General features: G+C 42.4%; 1 protein-coding gene across 1 annotated transcript; it reads left to right on the top strand.

Annotated features, from left to right (window-relative positions):
* Positions 1 to 3,890: 3,890 nt before the first annotated feature.
* Positions 3,891 to 24,803, top strand: oit3 (oncoprotein induced transcript 3). The gene is made up of 9 exons (XM_069885531.1): positions 3,891 to 4,044; positions 9,436 to 9,813; positions 10,575 to 10,685; positions 12,874 to 12,996; positions 15,061 to 15,183; positions 17,658 to 17,818; positions 19,604 to 20,019; positions 22,168 to 22,267; positions 24,044 to 24,803. The coding sequence occupies exons 1-9, from the start codon at positions 3,981 to 3,983 to the stop codon at positions 24,209 to 24,211; spliced, it is 1,644 nt and encodes a 547-aa protein (XP_069741632.1). The 5' UTR covers positions 3,891 to 3,980; the 3' UTR covers positions 24,212 to 24,803.
* The last annotated feature ends 157 nt before the right edge of the window (positions 24,804 to 24,960 follow it).

Below are 24,960 nucleotides of genomic sequence, written 5' to 3'. Positions count from 1 at the left end.
TTGGCTTCGCGGACGAAGATTTATGGAGGGGGTAAAAAGTCCACGTCAGCTGCAGGCTCGTTTGTGCCTGACATGTCAGGCAGAGTACATTAAGGATAAACAGGCAAGCTCAGAACTGGCAGATACTTTGAATGTTAAGCCGATTAATACCCCAATATTTCAAATTTATTGTCAGAGTACATGCATGACATCACATACAACCCTGAGATTCCTTTTTCCTGTGGGCACAGCAGAATTACCACTGATTGGTAGTGCAAAAAATAAACTATTCAGCATAAAACAGGTAACTGTCAAAAGATGATGAATAAATTGACTGCAATACAGAGAGAACAAAAAGAAAATAAAGGGCACAAGTAAGAGTCCTTGAATGAGTCTCTGATTGAGTTTGTTGTTGAGGAGTTGAGTCTGATTGAGTTGGTTGTTGCACCTCTTTGTGTGTTACAGGATCGTAAATATTCCAGAGGGGCAGGGAAGTTGAATTGAAAGGATGTGATTATCAAATGTCATGTAGTGAACTGGATTTGGAATTCCAAACTGATAGTGGGTTATTGGAGTGTATGACCCTGTCACATGGCATTCCTGAATTGGATGCCATCTCATTGCTCAAGCATCTGATTTATTAATAAAGTAAACCATTTTTCACTTGGTGCATTTTTCCGAACCTCGGGACACTTCATAGACAGCACAGCTGACAGAGTGATTGAAGTAATGTCACTGATGTCAGGAAGGAATTATGATGGCAGGTATTTGCAATTGCTAGGAAATCTGCATTTCGTAATGTTAGGAGATCAATATTTGATAATACATGGGGGAAATCTTTCTTGCTCTTCAAGGTTCAAGTTTATTAACATGTGAATGTACAAATATAACCTGATGAAACAGCATTCTCCGATCTTCGATCCAAAAATATCCAAACATAAACACACATACAGACAAGTGATACCTATGCAGTACTGATAAACACATAAATATAATAAATATTTATGCATGTTTGTCTGTACTCCATGAAAATCAATATGGAGCACTCTAGAAATGTCCAAGGAGGTTCAGTAGGGGCAACATTTGATGCTAAATGTCATGACCACATTGAATTTAATGTTTAAGGTCATATGAAGTTCAAACATTTTTTAAAACTTGAATGCACCAGGGACACCTCAATTAGTTACAGTGCTGTGCATCAATGTACATTCAGAATAAAACAAGTAGCCAAACCCAGTTTAATATGGGCCCAAAAAAAGCAAAGTAATCTTGGCAGAAGTGCTTCACAAGCCCATAGAGTTAGACAAAGGAGAAAGTTGGAGGCAGCAGAGAGGAACAAATATCTCGCCCCTCACCGTTGATGCTTCCAGACTTGCAAGAAGCAGGCAGCAGGAAACAAAACAGCAGTGATACGTCTGTCTCGGTGCGCAGACCACCAGACAGGCAAGGTGCAGGCAGCGGGAAACAACACCAGGCCCGGCTCAGTGCTCAGGCTTCCAGACAGGCAAGGGGCAGGCATATAGTTAACAACTGAGTGCTTTATTTCTCAGGCAAGAGATTCTGCAAGAGATAAATATAGGTGTGTGTTCTAATATATAAATAACATATATATATAAAATATAGTTACTTGCATCTCTTTCCTGATAGGAGCAGCTGAAAGATGCTGTGTGCAGGGTGGAAGGAGTCCTCAACGATTTTGTGTGCCCTCTTCAAACAATGATCCTGATAGATCACGTCGATGGGGGGAGGGAGACCCCTGTAATCCTCTCTGCTACTCTTATAGTCCTGAGGATTGACTTCTGATCCAGTGCAACCGTACCACACTGTGATGGAGCCAGCCAGGATGCTCTCAATAGAAGGTGGGTGCCCTGGCAACTTTTGCATTCATGTATGAAGGTAAACAGACTTCATCTTGATAACTTGTGCAATGGTGCAGTATAATGGGAGTGAAAATTCTGCCACAGATATCAAGGTATTGATTGGCTTTTGCTCATTAAAGAAAGAACTGTTGTTTACTAAAATTCATTGAAGACCCACCACAGTGTTCTGTTCAACAGCCTCTGATTTATGTAGAGTTCCTATCACTTTGAAGGCTTCAATGCCTTTTCCGGAGTTCTGCTTGACTGTTCCAAAACAGGGTCACATTTTGATAAACATGTCCTTGAGAATGAAAAAGCAAATAAATGCAGATGATGGAAATCGGAAACACAAAATCTGAAAGCAGCTGATTGGGCAGCAGTTGGGGAGAGAGGAATTAAGGCCAAAAATGATGGGTTTTCAGGCTGAAACATTAACTCTCATTTTCTTTGCAGTATTGTTGCCTGACCTGACCTGCCCAGTGTTTGAGGAGAGGAAAGGTCTGGACAGAGTAGATGTGGCAAAGTTGTTTCCCGTGGCAATGGAGTTAAGGACAAGAGGGCACAACTTCAGGATTGAAGGGCACCCATTTAAAACCGAGATGCAAAGGAATTTCTTTAGCCAGGGAGTGGTGAACCTCTGCAATTTCATGTCACGGGTGGCTCTAAATGCCAGGTCATTGGCTGTGTTTAAGGCAGAGATTGATAGGTATCAATGGGGGTGGGGCTCTCTGCAAGCACTGATCTGTTGCAGTACTACAGCTCAACTTCAGTGTAGTGCACACCTTACCCACGACTCGTCCAGCAGTAGCAACCTAGCATGGAGCGATGTCAGGGACTTGGTCCAAGAGGCAGAGAGAAAGAAATGTAGTATTCATCAAGGGTCTGAGCTGGGCATCTGGCCAGTGATGACACTGTCATTTAAATGAGCCAAAAGTAAGGTGTGCATCAATGGGTGGCCGGAGTCCAACTTTGATTGATAGGTGATGTGGCTTCCGAATAGGTTTCAGTCAGAGAGATCACGTGACCATTCACAATTAATTATATTCCAGACAGAGAGGGCATGCCTGGACTTAGGAACTGAGTTACAGGGAAAGGTCACACTGGTTAGGACTTTATTCCCTGGAGCGTAGAAAAATGAGAGGAGATTTGACAGAGGTATTTGAAATGATGAGGGGTATAGACAGGGTAAATGTAGGTAGGCTTTTTTTCCACTGAAAGGTAGGTGAGATGCAAGTCAGAGGACATGAGTTAAGGGTGAAAGGGGAAAGGTTTAGGAGGTGGTGGGAGTGCTGCACATGCTGCCAGCTAAAGTGGTGATCAATTTTAACATTTAAGAAGAATTTGGATAGGTACATGGATGGGAGAGGTATGGAGGGCTATGGACTGGGTGCAGGTCAGTGGGACAAGGCAGAATAATAGCTTGCCACAGACTAGAAGGGATGAAGGGCCTGTTTCTGTGCTGTAGGGTTATAAGCAAAATATCTACCAATGTGTATTTTTACTAATTTCATATTATTTTTTCCGAAAATTTCTTCAGGTGGTAAAGTTCCACCCTTATGCTTCAATGTTTCATGTTGCATCCACTGAGTGTCAATATCACTGTAATAACGTTCAGAAAAGGGAATTCAAGATAATTTTCTGAACAAACATTCCTACCACTTGCAGTTGATCTCATGCACAGATCACAGGTTATGTTAAAACGATTCAAGCTTCCCCACTGGACACTTTAAGGCGTCATGGTGTTTTCTGCAAGACTCTGATTTTTTTTGGGGGGGGGGGTGGGGAGAAGAACAGGAAATTTACTGACCACAAGTAAATTGAGAAACAGGAATGAGGGCATGGCTGAGACCCACTATCAAGTTCTCTGTGGATTGAGATAGCTGGTGATTTAAGAGCAAAAAACAAAATGGAAAACAATAGGAGGATGAGGGAAAATAGCCTCCCTATCAGAACAGGATCATTGTTCCTCATGTCCGTAAGCAACCCAGGTCAAGGCTGAAGTCATACATCCAGTCCCCCTTCCCTGGAGCCAGTTAAAGAGTCTACCCTAAGGATAAAACTACCCAGATAAGAGTGAAAGGAGCAGTCACTTTGGTTCCTGAAGGGGAAACCAGCATTAACTCTACGATCGAGCTGAGGATCATGTCAGGCTTGATTCTGTTGGGCTTGGCTCTCTCTGCCAAACTTCATTCCTCGTCTTCTTTAGGTAAGTCCAGTAAGTGCTTGAATAATGCTGTTTCATTCAATGTCTTTTCCTTACAATGTCAATGAGTAAAATACTGTGTCACACTTTGATATTGGTTCGTTTATCGTCATTTCACGTAAAGTAGCACTTTCCAATGTTAAGTGAGGTAACAGCAATTTCACCACTGTTTGTTTTAGAGAGCGGCGTGTAGAGGAGTTTGATTCAATGGGGAAGAAAATGAATGTGAATGAGTATAGTCAGGATTGTTCTATCTGGACTATGAGGGCATATTGACTCTACCCACTGTAAGTAGGCACTGGTTTTCTCACCATGAAATGACAAGGATTATTTTTGTAATGAGTCAGAAAGACTGGTTTGACCTGAACTTCTCCCTGTTCATTCAGACCCACTGCTCTGCAGTAAGTGGACAGGGAGGGTGTTGTTGGCACCTTGGACATATGTGTTGGAAAACAGCCTGGATCTTGCGACATTGCAACTGTGCTGTTGACTTTCAGCCTTACCTTTGGAGATGGAAGCTCGTGCATCCAGGACCCACTCCAGAGACTTCAGCAGAACCACCCAGATGCTTGAACACAGGGCTGGGGATGTGCTCTTTTCATCAACTGAGATCTTAAATTAAGGATTAATGATTCTAACCTAAAATAAACAGAGGTGACTAGAGAAGTATTTTGTTGTCCCGCTTAACAATTATACTTCAATCAATATCACCAAATTAATTACTGCCTTAATATTTGTGGGATCTTGCAGTGTCTTCTAGCTATTGACATGTTTCTTAATCGTTCTTTCCACTCACATATCACCATTAATCTCTCTCCTGACCATCAATGGTTCCTTTCAGTCAGTTTGTGGGGTTTGATATGAGGATACCCCACTCCTCAGAAAGGAACAGCGAGTGCGTGAATGGAGTTTTGGTGAGTCGAGGGTTGCACAGATCCAGACCCACCCTCTCGACATCCCCTCCTGGATCCAGCGGCATGGTGAGGTCCAAAACGGCTGGTGGAAGTTCTGTTGCAGTGAATGGCCAGATCAAGCTTCGATGCAAGGGTTGCTCTTTCTGTGCTTCACAGCCCATGTTTGCTTAATGGCCATTGACCCTACGAGAGAGTTCGCCTGCCCTTTGACAGGTCTTGTTTTTCATCTTGTAGGGAGTCTAGCCACCATCCACATCAGGCAAGCCTAGTGGAGAAGCTGGTTTAGTTGCCGACCATCCGAGCATGGGCAGGGTTACATGGTACCAGTAGCACTCAGACGAGTGACCTTACTACAAACTTAAGAAATCCCTTACTAACCACAGAGCCCCGATGGCATCGATTAGTAAGGGATTACTTAATGTGGTATGTGAGTGGGGAGAAAAAATGGTTGAGAACAACTGCTCTAAGGGAAACACTGTGATTGAGTAAAGTTCTATTTAATGCATGCTATTTTCCTTTCCACAATACTTGATCTCTAATCAAGTACCTCATTAGCTATATTTTATTGGTTATTGAAATATCCCAAAAAGTACTGCAGAAGCACATCTTGATTAATTTTGCAATATTCTTAAATTGTTGAGAGGAAAGAAGTTTCTCCCTTGTGTTTGTTCTTGATTTAGTTTTCATTTTAAAATCATGTCTTGATTTCAAATTAAATTATAATTGTACTGAAATTACCCTTCATCCACTCTCACTCTGGGGCTGAACAACGGAAACGTCTTTCCTCAGTCCGCCACTTAACCTTTTTTTTTTAATTTTTTTCACACTGGGAACCATATCAATCAAAATACATACAAACATTTCCCTCTTAAATATACACAGTGGCATTGTCTCCCCTTTTTTCCTTCCTACCTTCCCACCCCCTCCAAACCCATTAAACATTCAACATATACAATACAATAAAACTATTAAACAATGTCATCACACAATGAAAAATAAACAAGAAAAATGTGTCATCTACTTTTACACACTGGATCAAGTCATTTTGTCTTCTTATCATTTTAGGGGGTGGAGGTCCGAGGCAAGCCCTCTCTGTTATGTTCCATGTATGGTTCCCAAGTTTGTTCAAATAATGTGACTTTATTTTTTTTAATTATGTTCTTTTTTTTTCCAATGGAATACATTCCATGTACCATTGCTGTATTCTCAGGCACTCTTCTGATTTCCAAGTTGACATTATACATTTTTTTTGCTACAGCTAAGGCTATCATAATAAATCTTTTTTGCACTTCATCCAGTTTGAGGCCTAATTCTTTACTTCTTATATTACTTAGAAGAAAAATCTCTGGATTTTTTGGTATGTTGCTTTTTGTGATTTTATTTAATACCTTATTTAGATCTTCCCAAAACTTTCTCACATGCCCAAATTGCATGTACTGTTGTTCCCATTTCCTTCTTACAGCGAAAATATCTATCTGATAATGTTGGATCCCTTTTTTTAACTTTTGGGGTGTGATATATAACCTGCGTAACCAATTATACTGTATCATGCGTAACCTTGTGTTTATTATATTCTTCAAAGTCCCAGAGCATAACTTTCCCCATGTTTCATTTTTTATCTTTATGTTTAAATCTTTTTCCCACTTTTGTTTGGGTTTATAGCTTATTTTGTCATTTTCCTTCTCTTGCAGCTTGATGTACATGTTCGTTATAAATCCTTTTATTATCATTGTGTCTGTAATCAGATATTCAAAGCTGCTTCCTTCTGGTAATCTCAGTCTGTTTCCCAATTTATCCTTTAAGTAGGCTTTCAGTTGATGATATGCAAACATTGTACCATGAGTTATTCCATATTTGTACTTCATTTGTTCAAATGTTAATAAATTATTTCCCAAAAAATAATTTTCTATTCTTTTAATTCCTTTTCTCTCTCATTCTCTAAAGGAAAGGGATTAGCTGTTGTAAAAGGGATTAGCTGATTTTGTGTCAATAATAATTTTGGTATTTGGTCATTTGTTTTTTTTCCTTTCTCAGTGAATCTTCTTCCATATATTGAGTAAATAATGCAATTCTGGTGAGCTTTTATATTGTATCAGCTTTTCATCCCACTTATAAAGTATATGTTCCAGTACCTTCTCCCATATTTTATTTAGCTCTATCTTAGTCCAAACTGGTTTTTCTCTTGTCTGATAAAAATCTGATAAATACCTTAATTGTGCTGCTCTATAATAATTTTAAAAGTTTGGTAACTGCAAACCACCTTGGTTGTGCCTCTCTGTTAATTTATCTAACACTATCCTCGGTTTCCCCCCTTTCCATAAAAATTTCCTTATTATTCTCTTTAGTTCATTAAAGAATTTCTCTGTTAAGGGAATTGGTAACAATTGAAATAAGTATTGTATCCTTGGGAAGACGTTCATTTTAATGCAATTTACCCTCCCTATCAATCTCCCTGTTTCTTCATGCAGGTAAGGCCTTCTCCTTACTCTTCTGGCGTCTTTTCTTTTTTTTAACCGTTGTTTTTACTTTTTCCTTCTTGGGTGCCATTTTCTTTATTTTCTCTACAGCTTTATCTTTTATTTGTTATGTTTTGTGTTTCTTGAACTTTGTATTTTTTTCACTTTATTTCTTCTTTTCTGGAGAGGGCTGGGATTCTCCTACCGGCCACTACTCCATCACGTGACTCCTCCAGACCGCCACTTAACTTTGAAGCTGTCCTGCTTCTTATTCTGTCTGCAATGTTGCCTGACCAGTGGAGTCTTAACACGTTCAGTGATAGTGTTCTCATTTTCACACAAAAATGTGGGAGTAAGTCAGCAAGTCACGCAGCGTCCTTTATGGAACAAAGATAAAGATGCACAACCAACATTTACATAACTTGTTCATGTTGGATTGCAAAATTTAGAAGCCCTTCCTCTATTACGATAGAGCAATTCTGGATGCTTTGTATCCTTGGCTTGGTACAGAGTTTTTTTTAAATTTAGACATAACAGCATGGAAACAGGCCCTTCCAGCCCACGAGCCATGCTGCCCAATTACACCCAATTAATCTACAACCCTCAGTACATATTGAACGATGGTAAGAAATCGGAGCCTCCTGAGGAAACCCACACAGAGAGCATACGAACTGCTTACAGGCAGTGCCGCATTCCATCCCTGGTCCTGATTGCTGGCACTGTAACAGCATTGCGCTAACCGTGCCATCAAGCATTGAAAAGTAACCCTTCTACATTGATTCTCAAACTCTCTCTCTCCCTCCCTCTCTCCCTCCTCTCCCTCTCCTGGATTTGATTGCTGTGAGTTCAAGACCAATTCTGAGATGTTATCCAGTGACAATTCAGCCTAACACTGTTGTGCTAGAGAACTATTTCTCGCGATTTTGAATTTATGCTTTTATGTGTAGATATAAAAGATTCCAAAGGATGTTTATTTATAAAACTACGTTGATAGGCAATTGTTGCTGTCAAGCTATGCAACCAAAAGCAAGTAAAAGTTACATCAACTTGTGGCTGTTTGTTGCTGGATATAAAGTGGTGGTTGTATTTACACATAGGGAAATGAAAACATCAGAAATTCAAGAGTACTGCGTGAAATGCACGCCATTCTTTAACACCCAGCTCAAACGCTCCATGTTAATGCATGAATTAGTTCTCTGTGTTCAGTAGTTTTCCTCAGGGTAATTAAATAATATTGGTATGTCCTGAATAAGGCACTGTGCTGGATGGTGCCATGGTTACCTTTGGATCCATCTTCTTTTTGCTCTTATTTCTTTGTTGCTTGTGATCTTTCATCCCCCTCTCCCCTCTGTCTATCCCCCCACTGTCTTCCCACTCCCACCTTTCTGCCCCCATCTCTCCACCTCCTTTCTTCCTGTCTCCCCTCCCCATCTTCCCCTCCCCGCCCCCACCTTTCTGCCCCATCTCTCCACCTCCTTTCTTCCTGTCTCCCCTCCCCCTCTCCCCAACACCCCCATCCCCCCACCCAACCTCTCCCCCCCATCTCCCCTGATCCTGTCTCAAGCTCTTGCTCACCAGACCCCGAGTCTGCGGCTCTGTCCCTGCCGGTATTCTCCCTCTTCTCCTGTTTTCTGATCCTTTCTTGTATCGCTCCTCCAGCTCGACACAAAGTCAAGAACTGTAGAGAGATTTTGAGTACCTACATGAGTCAATCTGGGACAAACTCTTCGGCCCATTCTGCCCAAACTATAAAACTATTTCACCAAAGATTTCTCTGACCTACGGACACAACACATTTTTCTGCATTTTGACCAACTGGGAATATTTAAATCCTGTTTTCTCTTCCTATTTATGATGTTTTTCTTTAATCTTGCGATGCATGTGTCATGTGTGTTAAGCACCTTGGAAGCTGCAGTAAGTAAGCCTTTACATACATCTGTACACTGTATATGACAAAGCGCTTCATTCATTAGCTGGGGTTAAATTGTTTGGTATACTGTGGACTCATTTTGATTTTCTTACAGTCATCCTGGATCCATGCTCAGCATACATCAGCTTGAACGAGCCTTGGCGAAATACAGAGCATCACATTAATATTTCACATGGAACGCCCATGTGCGACAACTACATGAATGGGGAGTGGTACCGCTTCATCGGGATGGCGGGAGATGCCATGCCTACCTTCTGCATCCAGGAGAATCTCTGCGGCACTCACGCTCCCATCTGGCTCAATGGCAGCCACCCTGTTTGGTCTGACGGCATTGTGTCGGTGCAGGCCTGCGCCAGCTTCAATGACAACTGTTGCCTGTGGAGCACCACGGTGGATGTGAAAGCTTGCCCCGGGGGATATTACATCTACCGACTGCCAAAACCCACTGTCTGTTTCCACGTTTACTGCGGACGTAAGTACCAAACCCTGTGCCTCCTACAAACTCTCCCCCAGTCAAGCAAGTGACGCCAACTCTCCCAACCAAGACACAGGCACCATTACAGCGTTACAGGGTTCGAATCCCACGCTGTCTGTAAGGAGTTTGTACGTTCTCCCCGAGTCTGCGTGGATTTTCTCTGGGCACTCCGGTGTCCTCCCACCCTTCAAAATATACTGAGGGTTGAAGGTCAATTCGATGTATTTGGGTGGCACAGGCCTGTGGGCCAAAAGGCCCTGTTGCCATGCTGTAGGTCTAAAATTTACATGTCATACCAGGTGGCAGAGTTAGTATAGCGATTAGAGCAGTTTGTATGTTCTCCCCATGTCTGCATGGGTTTCCTCCCACCCTTCAAAACGTACCTGGAGTTGTAGTTCAATTGGGTGGCACAGGCTTGTGAGCCGAAAGGGCCTGTTACCTTGTTGTATGTCAAAATTTATGAAAATAAATAACCAGGAGCATGAATCCTGGCTAATTGTTGGCCTCTCTAGGAAATGGATGGGAAAATGAGGGTTGTGCAGATGGGTGAACTGATCATTATGTAGCAGCACTTCCTGTGCAGAAGATGGGGTGTGCAGAACATGACTGGCAACTCAGGCAATATGGACCTGCCGGTGCCAGCATTTATGGCTTTCCGCTGATCTTGCTTGACAGCACCCGCCAATCATTTCCCACAGTGAAAGTCTGGCCCTTTCAGCGCATCACCTCCCACTGACCCCGTCCATTGTCCTTTGCAGATTTCTATGACATATGTGATCTCGTGGATTGTGTCGGTCTCTGTGTGGATGATGATGAATGTACATGCTCCCCAGGCACTGTCCTTGGGCCAGACGGCCAGACTTGTTTCGGTAAGGTCTTCAACTTTGGAGAATAAAATAAAATACTTGTTGACAATCTTTTGCTAATTCCATGGTGATGGAGTTTCAGGTTTGACCTGAAACCTGTTGAAAGACATTGAACTTCTGAAAGTGGTGATGTGGAGTCCATTACAAGGAGAATCTTCTGAGTGATCCTCATTGGCATTTAGTTTCTCTCTGAATTTTGTCCTACCTCAACCCAATTTCCTTCAGCCTCCTGTGTTCATCCAGTCTCCTCTGAAGCCTATCTGAGCTCTCTGTGGGATCTTGATTGGAAGCCTCATTAATCCGTGGCAAAAAAATATTTCATTAGGAGTGAACATTTTTGGATTCTCTGCAGTCATGAGGAACACAGAGAATGCTTCTTCACACGGGCAGAAACGCAGATGTTGTTATCTTCTATATCCTGTTGCTTCTTCCTTGAAAATCAAGTGTTGCATTTAATGCATTCATCTTCATTGACGTAGATTTTTATTGTGCAAATTCAGTGTTGCCCACCCTGAAGAATTATCACATTTATCAAGTGTAGTGATGCATTGGTTAGATATCTAAACTCTGAGCAGAGATTAGGGAACGAGAGAAATAGCTGTCGAGATGGTCTGTAGACGATCAGCTGCCTGATAAAATGTTTGGCATAATCACAAACTCTGCACAAGGGTCAGTGTGGAACACTGCAGTGACAGGAGGCGGGTGTTCACTCCTTTAACCATATAACCACTTACACCACAGAACAGGCCAGTTCGGCCCTACTAGTTCATGTCGTAGCAAATCCCCACCCTCCTAGTTCCACTGACCAGCACCCGGTCCATACCCCTCTAGTCCCCTCCTATCCATGTAACGATCCAGTCTTTCCTTAAATGTAACCAATGATCCCGCCTCGACCACATCTGCCGGAAGCTCATTCCACATCCCCACCACACTCTGCGTAAAGAAATTTCCCCTCATCTTCCCCTTATAATTTCCCCCCTTCAATCTTAAACCATGTCCTCTAGTTTGAATCTCCCCCTTTCTTAATTGAAAAAGCCTATCCACATTTACTCTGTCTGTCCCTTTTAAAATCTTAAACACCTCTATCAAGTCCTCTCTCAATCTTCTACGCTCCAGAGAAAAAAGCCCCAGTCTGCACAACCTTTCCCTGTAACTCAGACCCTGAAATCCTGTCAACGTTCTCGAGAACCTTCTCTGCACTCTCTCTATTTTGTTTATATAATGTGTTCAATGAGGCAGGTCCTCAGTAAGGCCCTCCCTCCTTTATCCACCTATCACCTCCTCCCTTTGGGACCGTGGTCCTCCCCTTCCCCTCCCTCCCCCTGCTGCCACTTTTCCATGCTTTGATGAAGGGCTCAAGCCTGAAACGTTGGTTCTGGATCTTTATCTTTGCTCTATAAAGTCCACTGCGTAACCTGCTGAGTTTCTCCAGCGTTGTGTTTTTACTTCAACCACGGTGTCCGCAGGCTTTCGGGTTTTACTAGTGGGGCAAGTGATGTCAGGGGATCTAAAGAGGAACTGAGGTTTAGTGAAAGGAGAGGGGATAGGATAGATGAATCAGAACTAGAATTTGATGTCATGGACGTGTCACAAAGTTAATTGTTTTGTGGCAACATTATTGTGCATAACAGGTGCAAAAATTGCTATCAATCAAATTTCCATAAATACATTATATTAAAAATAAATTAGTGCAAAAAGAAGATAAAAAGTGAGGTAGTGTCTGTGGTTCATTGTCCATTCAGGAATCTGATGGCAGAGGGAAGGAAGCTGTTTGTGCCACTGAGTGCTCGTCTTCGGGGTCCTGGAACTTTTTCCCGATGGGAGCAGTGTGAAGAGGGCGTGGCCTGGGTGGTGGGGGTCCTTGAGAATAGGGGCAGCTTTCTTGAGATACCGTCTCATGTAGATGTCCTCGAAGGAGTGAAGGCTAATGTCCACGATGGCGCTGGCTGAGTTCACAATTCTCTGCAGCCTGTCCTGTATGTTGACTCCTCCATACCAGACAGTGGCACAACCAGTCAGAATGCTCTCCAATCGTTCAGTACCTTAATAAATTCCAATCAATTTTTCCAACACTTAATAAAGGCAGTTGCAATGATCTTCAGTGACTGATTGTGAAAACGTGCATGATGTACTCTCTGATATGTAACCCACGATTCTGTCTCCCCTCCCCCTACACCACCCATCCACCCAGATGTCAATGAATGTGCGGTCAACAATGGGGGTTGCAGTGAAGACTGCATCAATCTGCAGGGCTCCTTCCGTTGTGAGTGTGGGATTGGACAGGCACTGGGAAAGAACGGCATGACTTGTGAAGGTGAGTTAAAGTTCCCGAGAGGAAACAACTCCTCAGGTCGGGAATAAAAGCAGAAAATGTTGCTTTTCACAAACACTCTGCTTTCTTTTCTAGATGGACTTCTCTGGGTGTTTCTAGCTCGTTACATTTCAATTTCTGATTTTCTTTTCCTGATAGTTGGGAAGGCAATCCGTTTACTTCTTAAACAAGAAAACCTGCAGACGTTGGGGGTCAAATGCAACACACAAATGTGCGAAGAAACTCAGCAGGTCACGCAGCATCCTGACGAAGGGCCCAGCCCAAATTGTCGGTCACCTTCTGATTTTCTCCAGCATTTTTGTGCATTGCAGGCAATTTCCTTTGGTGAGGAACTCTTTGGGGTTGGATCAGTGGATCTATGTCGTTACTGTTTTCAGTGACTCCAGAAAGATTCTGTTCCAACCAGGTGGGCACTTACCCCTAGACTCCCGACGAGTCATGAATTTTTACTCAAATATTATCTCTGGAGATATCAGCCCACACTTCAGAACCATAAAACATTGCATCATACAATCAGGCCCTTTGGTCCTTCTAATCTGTGCTGAACTATTTTTATGCCAAGTTCCACTGACCCGCACCCAGTCCATATCCCTCCATACCCCTCCCATCCATGTATCTGTCCAAATTTTTCTTAAATATTAAAATTGAACCTGCATTCAGCTGGTAGATTGTTCCATGCCCCCACCACTTTCTGTGTGAAGAAGTTCCTCGTCATGTTCCCTCTAAACTTTTCCCCTTTCACCCTCAACCCATGTCCTCTTGTTTGTATCTCACCTACTCTCAGTAGAAAAAGCCAACCTATATTGACTTTGTCTATCCCCATAATTTTAAATATCTCGATCAAATTTCCCCTATCATTCTTCTCTGCTCCAGGGAATAATCTGTTTAACCTTTCCCTGTAACACAGTCCCTGAAGTCCCAGCAACATCCTAATAAATCTTCTCTGCACTCTCTCTATCTTTCCTGTAGTTTGGTGATCAAAACTGCATACCATAATCCAAATTTTCTTTTTCAATCTTTTTATTGGTTTTTGAGAAAATACCAAATACATAGACACATATGATAGGCAGCAAAATTAGCCATCTGGCAATCAGGGAAACAAAAGCAGCTGCATGGGATTGAGATGGAGTCAAAATTAAGTCCATTGGTCCACTCGATCCAAAACTAGCAATAAAAGGGCTCGGAGAGAGATTTATATCAAGAATTAAAGACAGTGTGGTAAATATCTCTTTCCAGTAGTTACAAAGGAGGGACATAAGGTATGAAGTAGCTTCCTGAGTTGTACACTTATCACATTTAGAGGGTATACTGGGGTAAAATTTAGCAAATTTAACTTTGGAATAGTGGGCCCTCTGGATTACTTTAAATAGTAATACAGAATGTCTAGCACAGAGAGAGGATGAATGTACATTTTCCAAAATGGACTCCCCTGCATCTTCAACAAACATCTGTTGTAAGTCGTGCTCAATATGCAAAATTTGACCTCACCAATATAATTTTACCATAACTTCTCAACTCCTACTCTCAATACTTTAATTTATGACACCAATTTGCCATAAGCTCTCTTTCTACAACCCTCCACTCTCTAGAGATATCTTGAGCCTGGGCCGGCAGACTCTTTGAACAGATGTTGTGGGATTTATGGAGCTTTACTTCAGAGAAGTAGCAGTATTTAAATTAAATTTTAAATCTTTTAAAATTTAGACACACAGCATGGTAACAGGCCATTTTGGCCCACGAGTCCGTCTCACCCAATTTGCATCCAATTAATCTACACCTCCCGCACGTATCAAACGGTGGGAGAACCCATGCAGACATGGGGAAAACATTCAAACTCCTAAGAGACATCGCAGGATTCGAACCTCGGTCCCGGGTGCTGGAGATGTAAAGGCGTTGCACTAATCGCTGCTTGTACTGAAATCATGAAACGTGCAGAATTGCCAGTTCCTTCACAGATTTCATACAAACCAGCAGATGCTTTTTTCCTTTGAATGATGTTTGCTTTGTGTTCCTCCACTTGGTCCAATGTTCTTGTTCATTCTGCAGATATTGAAGGCTGCCACGGCAGTAACGGAGGTTGCAGCCACACCTGTGTCTCAGTGGACGGAGGGTATCACTGTGAGTGTCCTCGGGGGCTCATGTTATCAGAAGACAATCATACCTGCCAAGGTAAATCCCACCTCCTCGTGTTGCTTTGCTTTTCACCAGAGTGAATTCAATCAGCTGTAATCCATGGGATTTTAGTGTTCAGAGAAATGCAAAGATTTTCCCGTCTGATGGATTCTTTGAGGTGCATAATCTCAATCCAGTCAGACAGCATCAAGAAGATTGAGCCTTGGGAGGCTGTTGAAAATTCTTTGCAAAACGTGCACAAAACTGTTTTCTTTTGCACTCAAACCTTCCATGATCAAATCTTCCTCAGAACCTCTATGACCTATTTTCAGAAAGTCATTCTAAAGAGTGGAAAACTCCTTGGTGCAGTATTGATGGCTTCTCAGAGGTAATTGATTCTGCATTTACATTTCCTTCTGACTTCATATATGAGACGTTTCCTGCACTGAAGTCTGTACTCAAATCAAAGGAGTAGAGAGATAAGGAATAATCCTAAAATTTTACAGTAAAATCCCTGGTATCTGGCACCTCTGGGAATTGGTAGATACTGGGTAAGTATATTTTCTGGTTGCTTGAGATTAGCACTTGCAATGCCTAACTAATACACCTGCATTAAGAATAAACAATTTAAAAAGCAACAAACAAAAATACCAGACTGCACTTACACTGAACGAATTTCACTTGCATGAATATATAAACCTCAGAGCATTTTACTTTATTTCAATCAGATTATTTGAAAACATTTAACCATTGCTGCATCTGCACGTTCTTCCCTCTCCATGGAGTTGCCTGAAAGATGAACAACATTATAGATAATTAACTCCACCCTCCCTCAAGTTTACAGATAAAGCTTTTAACCGGGGTGACTCTCACTAAGCAGGGATAAGAAGGGCGAGCAGCATCAACCAGATCTTCATCCTGGGCAATGCCATTTAATTGAAACACATCTTTATTCGAACAGCTGCTTCAGGCAAAGCACGACCAAGGCCCTCCACAGGCTGAATATTTGTTCCCATTTTCACCAAAGGTTCATGTAACTACAAAGAACATTTACTTTTACAATTTTTTACCTGTTTGCTTTATTTAGACATACAGCACGATTACAGGCCATTTAGGCCCATGTGCCCATGCCGTCCAATTTACACCCTATTAACCTACAACCACCGATGTGTTTCAAATAGTGGGGAGAAATTGGAGCCCCCATAGGAAACCCACACAGGCACAACGAGAACGTACAAACTCAAACTGCAGTCCCAATCGCTGGTGCTATAACAGCGTCGAGCTAACCACTACGCTAACGGGGCTGCCCCATTTTTATTGTTAATTATTTTATTTTATTAATTTATTCTCTTTTTTTATGCTGGTTTCTTGAATTCTGGATACCAGGGGTTTTGATGGTTCTTTTAAATCTCTCCTTTGTTCTAAAGGGAGTATTTCTAGTCTTTTTGCCCTACCTTCCTGAACATGTGTCAGACTCACTCCCAGTATGGATAGAAACCTTGATTCCTCTCCTTTTTAATTTGGTCCCGAGCTTTAGAGCTGACAGGTGCATCTTCTGATTTTTTCTGTCAGGTGGTGATCTCTTTGTTGAACCATCTGAGGATCTTGTTCAGCAGTAGACATCGTTGGTCTAATTGGAGATTTGGTAAATGTGAGGTTATCCTCGTCAGAAGAAAAACATGGAAGATCAGATTATTACTTAAATGGCAAGTGATTGCAGCGTGACTTGGGAGTGCCTGTGCAGATATCACAAAAGGTTGGTTTGTAGGTGCAGAAGGCTATCAAGAAGGCAAATGGAATGTTGGCCTTCATTGCTGGAGGGATTGAATTTTGGAGTAGGGAGTTTCTGCTGCAACTGTACTGGTGAGGCTGCATCTGAAGAACTAAATGCAGTTCTGGTCTCCTTACTTGAGGAAGGATGGAGACGATCCAGAGGAGGTTCACCAGGTTGATTCTAGAGATGAGGGGGTTAGCCTATGACGAGAGATTGAGTCGGCAGGGGCTATATTCTCTTGAATTTAGAAGAGTGTGAGGGGATCTTATAGAAATAGCATAGAAAAGATAGGCGTATGTAAGTTGTTCCCATTGGTGGGGGAGATTTGAAGTAGGGGACATAGTCTCAATATCCAGTGTACTGTAGTAGATTTAAGATGGAGAGGAGGAGGAGGAACGGAGAGTGGTGAATCTGTGGAATTCACTACCCATAGAAGCAGTGGAGGCGACCTCAGTAAATATATTTAAGAGAAGGTTGGATAGATTTTTACAAAGGATATGGAGAAAAGGCAGGTAGGTGGAGATGAGCCTGTCATCAGATCAGCCATGATCTCATTGAATGGTGGAGCGGGCTCGACGGGGCGGATGACCGACTCCTGCTCCTATTTCTTATGTTGTCTTGGTTGCCTTATTTGAAATTAAGCCAACATAGATTTTAAATGCTGCCATTCCGAATATTTTGTCTAGGCTTGGTCGTCATCCCATGAACCTTACCCTAGTCTCGCAACCTTTTATCCTGTGGTCTATCCCTGTACTAGTACCTGTGCAATGCAAGTCGGAGTCTATTGAAGTGGCTGTACCCAAGGATTTGGTTGGGGGTTTGGAACTTTATCTCCTGAACGCATCATGCAAAGCACTCTCCAATGGGACTCACGCCAACATCAACTTCAATCTCAAAAGCTGTGGCACTGCTGTCGAGGTAAGAATGCAAGATAAGTTTGCAGGAATGTTTGGGAATGATCAGCGAGACCCAGTGCCAATTACAATTTAAATCTGTGCCCCATAAATTTCTTCACTGATTCCACACTCAGCAGGTGTTTTAAATCCCAGATTAAGCATTACCAAAGCTATAAAGGCTTCAATCTGGACTCCAGTTTCTCACCTCCTTGGGAAAATAGATCAGCTCATGATTAAATGTGGGGCAGACTCGATGGGCTGAATAGCCTGTCTTATGATGTTATAGTCTAACCCCTTGTTAGCCCTCAGCCCCATCACATTAACTTCTCCTCCCCTTCCCACCTGTATCCACCTATTATGTCTTACCTGTCACCCTTTGTTCCCAGAACTCCCCTTCCCTTCCTCCCTCCTCTCCTCTCCCCCTTCCTGCCACCTTTCTATTTAGACAGCTAGCTGTTTCTCCAGATTCCTGACAAAGGGCTTGGGCCCAAAACATTGGTTACCCTTTACTTCCTCTGGATGCTGAGCTTCTCCAGCATGTGTGCAAAGGAACTGCTCACACTAACCAGCCGAAACTTTCCTTTTCATGAAACTGAGGCGTCCCACTTACCAACAGCGTGTACAGCGACACCACAACGTGTAAACCGTCGTCTATAATGGCTCAGTATAGAAAACTTTGCGACAAAACATATATTTGTATATATACTTGTCCTGGACATGTATTGTTTGTCTCTGTGTCTGTGCGTTTTGCACTGAGGACCGGAGAACGCTATTTTGTTGACAATCAGATGACAATTAAACTTGTATTGCACTCGGCCCCAATGACTGAAGGCTTTCTTGTTTAACTCCACTACACTTGAAACCTCCTTAACCATACAATCACCTGACTCGAAACCTGGCTTCTGCAGCATGTTTGTGTATTGCTCTCGATCCCAGCGTCTGCAGGCTTTCTCGTTAAACTGTGATTTACACCGCATCTGCTACATTCTGAAGGTTGCATCAACTGAAAAGGGGGCCACTGCTAGTCGAAATGTTGCCTCACAGATGCCCAAACCGTGACCTCCGCTGCTCTGTGCGTGGAGCTTTGCACATTCTCCCTGTGACCACAAGGGTCTTATCCAGGTTTCTCCTGTTTCCTGCAAAATCCCAAAGATATGCAGATCAGTAGGTTAACTGGTTCCTGCAAGTGGCAGAATCTTGAAGGAACTGATGTGGGAGAGTAAAGGGAATTGGCTTTGGATTAGTCGAGGTGGGTCTTGATTGTCTGAAGGGCCGGCTTCTGATTCAATGATCTGAAAGTATCCATCTGGATATAAAGAGTGCGGAGGAGATTTACTAGATGTTGTCTTGACTTCAGGAACTGAGTTGCAAGGAAAGGTTGTACAGGTTAGGACTTTATTCCCTGGAGTGTAGAAGAATGAGGGGAGATTTGATAGAGGTATTTAAAATTATGAGGGGGATTAACAGGGTAAATGTAGATAGGCTTTTTGTATTGTGGGTAGTTGAGATACAAATCAGAGGACATGGTGAAGAGTGAAAGGGGAAAAGTTTAGGGGGAACTTCTTCACACAGAGAGTGGAGGGAGTGTGGAACAAGCTTTCATCTGAAGTGGTTCAAGCGGGCTCATTTTTAACATTTAAGTGGAATTTGGACAGGCACATGAATGGGAGAGGTATAGAGGTCAGTGAAACTAAGCAAAAATAAAATGGTTTGCAACAGACTAGAAGGACCAGAGGCCTGTTTCTGTGCTGTAATGTTCTATGGTTCTATCTAATCTTCTTGTTTGATTTTGCGTCCGTTTCATTAGGTCGTGGATGACAAGATAATTGCAAGAAACACGCTAACTGGTATTCCCAAACAGACACCTGGCAGTAATGGGGATATCATCATCCGGACTAGTAAACTAGTGATTCCCATCACCTGTGAGTTCCCCCGCCAGTACACTGTATCTGAAGGATATGTGCCCAACCCCGCAAATTTTCCACTGCAGATTATGGGCAGAAATCATGGACTCTTCCCCTTCGCTCTAGAGATCTTCAAGTCCAAGGACTTTGATGAGATTTACAAGGATACGCCGCCTGTTCTCAAACTCCGAGACTCCCTGTACTTTGGGATTGAACCTCTCATGCATGTGGATGGGCTTGAGGCTCTGGTTGAGAACTGCTTTGCTACCCCATCTCCCAGCAGTGATGACATTATGAGGTACTACCTCATAAAGGATGGGTGAGTACCCCACCAACATATCGCTATCCTCATAATCTTGGTCACAGGTTGTGGTTGACGTGGGCAAGTTTTGTTTATTCCTTGTCCCCAATTACCTCTGCAGGACCATTTTGCAGTTATGTCACCAGCTCACTGTGAGTGGGGAAAAAAGGTTGAGAACCACTGCTCTGGACCCAATTGTTACTGAAATATTTTGCTTGAGAAAAATTGTCATTGTCCCATTTCCTTTGGAGTTATGAAACCATGCACATAACGAGTCAATTAGGTACGATTAAAACAGTGGTTTTCAAACTTTTTCTTTCTACTCACATACGACCTATGGCGTATGTATTACTTAAAGTGGTTGAGATCCACTGGTCTAATTCCCCCTGATACCAAGGTCAAGGGAGGAGGTCTTGATGTGTTTGCCTCTCCTATCCAAGTGTCTGGCCAAATGCCTTGTAAATGTTGAAATATTATCCACCACCTCCACTGGCAGCTTGTTGTAGATATTCACCATTCAAAAGGATCTCACGTCATAACATAGCCTCACCAACCAGGTAGCACTCCTTCAGTGTACTCTACAGACCAGCCTTGACAGCAAGCCTCTGGAGCCGGATTTGAATCCAACGTCTTCCTACTGGCCACACAAGGTTAGCAAGGCACAAATGCCTGATGTTAGAGCTGATGAGATAGAGGTTAGTGTGATGCTATTACAGTGCCAGCGACCCGGGTTGAAATCCAGTGCTGTCTGTGAGAAGTTTGAACGTTCCCTCAAAATCTGCATGGGTTTTCCCTGGATGTTCTGGATTCCTCCCACCCTCCCGAAATGTTTGGGGATGTTGGTTAATTGGCATGGTCTTAAATGGTTAGTATTGGCTTCTACCTTGATGTAAATTTAAAAAAATTAAATCATGGGAATTAAAAAAGGCAAGATGTGAGACTTCAGCTCGGAAATTTGAAAGTGAGTTAGGAAAACAGTCACAAGTTATTGGACTTAAACCAAAAATGTCGGATGAGATCCGCAGGTCAGGCAGCATCTATGGAAAGAGAAATGGTTAGAGACCCTACTGACAAAACTCTGGCTCTTCAGCCCAAAATATTGACGTTGTTTCTCTTCCCACAGATGCTGACTGATTTGATGAACATTTCCAGTATTTCCTGCTTTTGTTTCCGAATTCCAGCATCAACAGTTTTATTTGATTTTCATGAAAGAATATATTGGATACGGGACTGAGAAAAGCGAGAGTTAAGACCTGTCCACAGAGATTAAACAGATGGAGCAAAAGCCAGTGATGCAGATGGTTGTCGCTGAATAATGAAAGCAGAACAAATGATTATTTTCCTTGGCTTTTATGATGTTTAAGCCCTTATATTTTATTACATTAGTAGACTTAACATCTGCTGCAATAAAGAGGATGCTTATTTTGGTCAAATCTGATATTCAATCATTCTGATATTTGATCATTTAGAATGATCAAATGCTAACATTTGCACAGTTAGCATTGGGTGGCACGGTTAGCGCAACGCTGTTGCAGCGCCGGCAATCAGGATCAGAGTTTGAATCCCATGCCGTCTGTAAGAGTTTGTATGTTCCCCCTGTGTCTGCGTGGGTTTTCCTCCCATCCCTTCTGAAAAATGTATCATGGGTTGTAGGTCAATTGGGTGTATTTGGGCTTCACGGGCTTGTGGGCTGGAAGGGCCTGTTACTGTGTTGGTCTAAATTTTTTAAAATTTTAGATGTGATTCTTTTCATTACTTGCCCTATTAGGATAACAAGGAATGCCTGTTATTTCTGAAAAACACGCATCTTGGTAGGCATTTTACTTTCAACAGCTAATCTGTGAAGACATAAAATATCAACACTGTAGGTTCAACCCTCAGAGCCCAACTAATCCAACTCAACATTCCGTAAGATAGAGACTGCATATCTAACTGCTAAGATGAACAACTCAACAACCAACCCAGCAGTGAGGAGTGTGCATTTGAATATCATTATTAAAGAGCAGAACCTTCAACAAAACAATGAGAAGCTGAAGCGAGCCAGCAGGTCAGGCAGCGTCTATAGAGGAAAATGGACAGTCAGTGATTTGGATCAAAACTAATTAAAGAGGAATGTTATTGCGAAACTCCAGGATGCAAATAAATGACTTGTTTTTGTCTTCATAGCTGTATCAACGATGAAACAGTCAAACAGGAGACGTCCCAGGACCATCTTGCAAAACATTTCTACGTCCCTGTCTTTAAGTTTGTGGGAAGAGATAATAAGGTAAGGAGTCACCCTTAGGAAGTGCAAAAGTTCAAGGTGCAAGATGTTTGGACAGATGGTAGATAGTGCACAATGCACAATAAACCCCTTGATATCCAGCACCTATGGGGTTTGGTTGATGTTGGAGAAGTGAATTTTCCAGTTGCTTGTTAACGGTGATGCGCGCCATTTTTAAACTTGCGTATTTTGCACCTATTTATTTTCCTCGATTTTGTTTTGCCAATTGGTTGAATAACAGTGGTTTTACTGTTTTCAACTCAAGGTTGTGGCTCTTGGCCTTCTCTCATATTCACTCAATCATTTGAGGAAAGTGTAGAGACCATGGTGGTATCCTGCTAATAATCAAAAGGAAATGTAGCTTGACTCAGTTCAATCTCTTTAGGACTACAGGTGGGATAAAGACATGAATTGTAAGTTAAACCATGATGTGATTTGGAGTCTGTTCCATTTGTACGTCTGATTGGAATGATGAGCTGGATCATGCCTTTGGATGGTCAACCTCTCCAGCTCTGACTCTTCTTTCAAGGCAGAGAATTCTTGACCAAATCAAACTGATCCCCAATTGTTAATCTTGAAATTAGCTTTGGTAAAAATCGACGATTTTCCCAATCAGAGGGTGATGGGGGAAATCCTGGCACTGCACTTTAGGAAAACATTGAATGCTGACTTAAGGTGAAGGGATTTATTGGAATGATGCCTTGTATGAGGAACCTAATTCCAGGGGAAGCTGGAGAAGGTATGGCTGATTGCCCTAGAACAGAGAAGGTTTGGAACAAATTGATGGAAACGACCTAAAGTGTGAACGATTTTGATGGAGAAACTGCTTCACTATCATGACAAAAGGTAACCAAAGGACACCGATTTTGAATGTAGAATATTACAGCACAGTTCAGGACCTTCAGCCCATGATGTTTGGCTGACCAATGTAAACCTACTACACAACAATCTCATTTTTCCCTACATAACCCTCCATTTTCCTTGCATCCATGTGCCTATCCAGAAGTCTATTGAATGTGCCTAATCTATCAGCCTCCACCATCATCTTGGCACCCACCATTTTCTGAGTAAAAATCTTTTACCTCTGCCCCCCCCCCAAAACTTTCCTCCACTCACCTTAACTGACGTCCTCTGGCGTTTACCATTGTTGCCCCAGACGCTGACTGACTGCCCTATCTAAACTAAAACCCTCATCGTCTCATACACCTCTGTCGCTCCAAAGAGAAAAGCCTGTCAACCTTTCTTCATATGACATGTTCTCCAATCCAGACAACATCCTGATAAATCTCTCGCTGAAGCATCTACATTCTTCCAGTCGTGAGATTTATAAGAGGCAAACCATTTTACAAAGTGAGTTAGGAAATGGAACACACTTTCTGACACTGAATGAAACCAGATATAGTAATAGGTTTCGGAAGAGACGCATAAATACTTGAAAGGAGCATTTAGTTAGTAGCAGGACTAGTTGGATAACATTATAGTAAAATCCCTGTTATATGGAATTCAAGTAACTGGCAGCCTCAAGGAACCGGCAAAATAACTGGGTAAAAAGTATGGAAGTTTAATATTGGCTCAGACCAGGTCAGTACTTGGAGGGGAGGGCACCAAGGAACACCAGGTGTTGTAGATTTCTGTGAGGTGCACTGGACAACATGGCGACTCTCTGTCTTCCTGATGGTAGACAAAAGTTAAAGAATTTCATATATGTTGCATTCTAAACGTAGAATTTATGTGACTGTAATGGAACCTTTACCTTGACTTGTTTTTCTCCCGCTCCAGAAAGTGTACCTGCACTGCCGGGTTCTCGTGTGCGGGGCCCAGGATACCAAGTCACGATGCTCACAGGGCTGCCGCAAGCGAATGCGGAGATCAGCAGAGACGAGCAACTCGGGTCACCTGAGGGAACACCTCCTCAGCGGAGGTCCAATCGTGATTGACACTGAGTGACGAAGCCTGCAGCATGTGGGATGTTCCACTGATCAGCTTTAACTTTGTGCATTAATACACCAGTAGCAAAATTTATCTTTGCTTTTGCTAGGGAACCATATTAAGTTGGATTTATGATTAACAAACTGAAATACATACCGTGTACAGGTATACCCTACTTTACGAATACTTGTTTTACGCAAATTCACTTTTACAAAGAAACCTGTGTTCACTATCTGAAAGGAATTTGGGTTTTCGCATTCGAAAATAGCCTTACCACTCATCTATCAATCCCCATAGGTGTCGAACACCAGGGGTTTCACTGTACTAAAGACATGATGGTTGAAATTAGGTATCCAGTTTGACTTTCCAAACAGACACCCCCTCCCCCCCCACCCGAAATCTGCTTCTGATTATGTCGAACAGCAGCTGTGGTTATGCACTGATACAAAAGTTTTCATAGAAATGCTCTACTTTCGTAAAGTGGAGTACACCTGCAATAGGACACGAATTGAGTGGCTTTCACTGCAACATAATCTATTTTGAATGTGACATCATAATGATAAATATTGATAATATAACAGCATTGTAATAAAGATCCTCGTTACTTTAACCTGTTAGTCTCTGAGGATTTATTTGGAACCAACTCGTTAGCACGGTGCAGGACTCGCCTCCAGAAAATTTTGACTGCTTTTCAGATCACTGCCTCTAAAGAGCTTTCCCTGTCCTGCAACCAGTCTTATCCACTTGTACCCAGAGGATTTCTTGCA

Source organism: Narcine bancroftii, chromosome 6 (genome assembly GCF_036971445.1).
Source record: "Narcine bancroftii isolate sNarBan1 chromosome 6, sNarBan1.hap1, whole genome shotgun sequence".
Taxonomy (NCBI): domain Eukaryota; kingdom Metazoa; phylum Chordata; class Chondrichthyes; order Torpediniformes; family Narcinidae; genus Narcine; species Narcine bancroftii.
This window is presented reverse-complemented; position numbering and strand designations above follow the sequence as displayed.